The sequence below is a fragment of the Macrobrachium rosenbergii genome, chromosome 48, assembly GCF_040412425.1.
Source record: "Macrobrachium rosenbergii isolate ZJJX-2024 chromosome 48, ASM4041242v1, whole genome shotgun sequence".
In the NCBI taxonomy this organism is placed as follows: Eukaryota; Metazoa; Arthropoda; class Malacostraca; order Decapoda; family Palaemonidae; genus Macrobrachium; species Macrobrachium rosenbergii.
The window spans coordinates 36,069,758-36,072,858 of NC_089788.1; the positions used below are offsets into that span (position 1 = coordinate 36,069,758).

General features: G+C 37.5%; 1 protein-coding gene across 1 annotated transcript; it reads right to left on the bottom strand.

Annotated features, from left to right (window-relative positions):
• Positions 1-217: 217 nt before the first annotated feature.
• Positions 218-670, bottom strand: LOC136831033 (uncharacterized). The gene has a single exon (XM_067090979.1). It carries the CDS (start codon positions 668-670, stop codon positions 218-220), a length of 453 nt encoding a protein of 150 aa, XP_066947080.1.
• Positions 671-3,101: the final 2,431 nt, after the last annotated feature.

Genomic DNA, 3,101 nt, shown 5'->3' on the forward strand with positions numbered 1-3,101 from the left:
CTTATAGGATCGAAGCCTATGTGTCGGATTCGATACTAACACAATAATAACTGATTACACTTATACTCTACAGCATTACGCAACATCTAGCTGTAGCTTTGAGCTGAACGCGTCTACGGACGGCGTTATATAACAAGTCTTGCACTTACGTTAAGACATACATGACAGTCTCCTCCCCCTTTACATGTGCCTAAGAAACAGAACTGTTTCTCAACACTTACAAATCTAATCTTTCAGGAGGTTTTCCTCTACTCATTCGGTTAGGGAGTCCTGGAGATGTGTCCTGAGCTGTTGCGAGATTTTCCTCTATATTTACAGTTGGAGGTTCAACGTCTTGGTGAGCAGTTTGCACATCTGTGTTGTTTAAGTTTGAGGTATTTGAAACTTGTACTTCTGTATTATTTGTACTGAATGACTGCAACTGATCAACATGACGTTTTACAATCTTTCCACTGACATTAACATCATAATGTAAATTTCCTATCTTCCTGACAATTTCTCCTTGCACCCATTTTTCTGGTATATTGTATGACCTTACCATGACATAACTTGAAGGAGTGAAATGTCTTACCTCTGGAAGTTTTTTTACTTGATCATAACCTTTCTGTTCTAACTGACTCTGCAAGCTAGGATACATAAGATCTAACTTACTCCTGATCCTCCTCCCCATCAACAAAAAAGATGGTGTTATACCCGTAGTACTGTGTACGGTTGTTCTATAGGATAAGAGAAACTTTGCAATATGAGATGTTACATTACCAGAGTTTGCTTGTCTACACTTCATATTATGTTTGAAGGTTTGGACAAATCTTTCTGCCTCACCATTCGTGGATGGATGGTAAGTTGCTGATAATGTATGTTGTATACCATTCACATTCAGAAATTCTTTAAACTCCTGTGAAGTAAACTGTGGACCATTGTCTGACACTATTCTTTCTGGCAAACCATGCGTTGCAAAGATTTGCATGAGTGATTTTATAGTTACTACCAAAGATATGTTCGCAACTTTGTCAGGATGCTCTGTATTTTCTAAGGTAGATCTAAGACAGGCATTTCAACAGCTTTCTGTGGATGAAAATTCCCAAAAGTTATGTACTGTAAACACACATTTAGGGCTGTATCGTCCAAAAAGACTTCCATATGGAGTCGCTAGCAGTCCAGCTATATGGCAACAATCTATGGACAAAATATTTGCAGGTATGTCGGGAGTATTCATTTTCATTGATGACATACTAGTAGCTGGTAAAAACAAGAAAGAGCATTAGAAATGGTTAATTATCAATCAAATGTCATTGCAGGTAAGACTCAAAATGACAGCAGTAGCCAGGTAAATCGTGTAGCTTATAAAAAGAGTTACCAACATGCAAAGAAAGGGCAAACACATCAATTTGTTAAGCCTAGCCCAGGTATATCCAAGTATAACAAGGGTAAACCAACTGCAAACTCACAGAAAAATCAGAGTCACATAGGCACACAAAACCCTCAAAAGAAGCCATGCTATAGGTGTGGTAGACAAGATCATTATAGTAATGATTGGGATAAGTGTCCAGCATCAGGTCAGACATGCAATAACTGCAAGAGACGTGGTCATTTAACAAGTCAGTGTAAATTTGCCAAGCAAAAGACCACTAAACATATTAATAGAACTGTGAATTCAAATGACAGCTCTACTTCAAATGAAGACAGTGTACATAATACAACAGAAGTAGAAGAATTTGCATTTCACATAAATTCTGTGAACAAAGATGCACAAGAACGTCTTATGGCTCAAATAGAAATAAATGGGAAACTCACACCCATGCAGATAGATACAGCAGCAGACGTGACAATCATTTCTGAAAGAGTTGCACAAACAATACCTAACCTAGTGATAAGACCTTCGGACAAGGTTCTCAAAAGTTACAATGGTACAAACATAGAAGTAGTAGGTTCATCACAAGTGAAAGTACAGTATAATAATCAAGAGATAGGCAAGTTACCATTGACAGTAGTCAAAGGTAAAGGACAAACCTTATTGGGTCTAGATTGGTTAAGATGTATCAAATTAGACTGGCCTAGTATTCTAAGGGTTACAGGTACAAAACAAGAACCAACAGAAGAAATTTCAATATCTAATCTTCTAACAGATTATAAAGAAGTCTTTGAAGACAGAGTAGGTACAGTAAAGAATGCACAAGCAGTCTTAGTTTTGAAGGAGAATGCCACTCCAAGATTTTTTGCTCCAAGACCAGTTCCATATGCATTGAAAACAGCTTTGGAAACTGAAATTAGAAGGTTAGAAAACGAACGTTCATGGGAAAAGGTTGATTATTCAGATTGGGCTACACCATTAGTTCCGATTGTTAAGGACAATGGTCAAGTTAGATTATGTGGAGATTACAAGGTAACACTAAATCCACAACTGCAAGTAGCTCAACATCCATTGCCAAATCCCATCCTCGTCGCCACTGATGTGTTGGTATTTATAACACATACTACAATTCTTCGTTCTTACCTGCAAGGTAAATATGATGTATTTAGTATTTGAGATTTAGTCCCATTCTCGTCGCAGATGTCCGAGGATGAAGGGCGATAATAAAGCTATATCTTTCAGCTCGTGCTTATTCTCTGCTACATTTGAGAAGAAGGCGGTAACAGATGTATACAAAATACAAAAAGCATATACACTGGAATCATAACAGACATATGAGCATCGGAGCTCGATACACAATAAGGAATTATATTCTACATACATGAGGTAGAACTTATAGGATCGAAGCCTATGTGTCGGATTCGATACTAACGCAATAATAACTGATTACACTTATACTCTACAGCATTATGCAACATCTAGCTGTAGCTTTGAGCTGAACGCGTCTACGGACGGCGTTATATAACAAGTCTTGCACTTACGTTAAGACATACATTACAATTTCAACAGGCCTATCTAATATGAATTTGATTCATAGTATGTCCTCAGGGCCGGCTCTGGGGATAGGCCACACAGGCGGCTGCCTAGGGCGCCAAATTACAAATTAAAAAAAATATTAAAATATAAATAAAAATATATGTATATAATGAACTTGAAATACACCCTTTACACTAAGGCTACTTGACACGTT

What these genes read in the sequence shown, in the direction of transcription:
- LOC136831033 (XM_067090979.1), bottom strand. Translation starts at nt 670, where the DNA reads ATGGGGAGGAGGATCAGGAGTAAGTTAGATCTTATGTATCCTAGCTTG.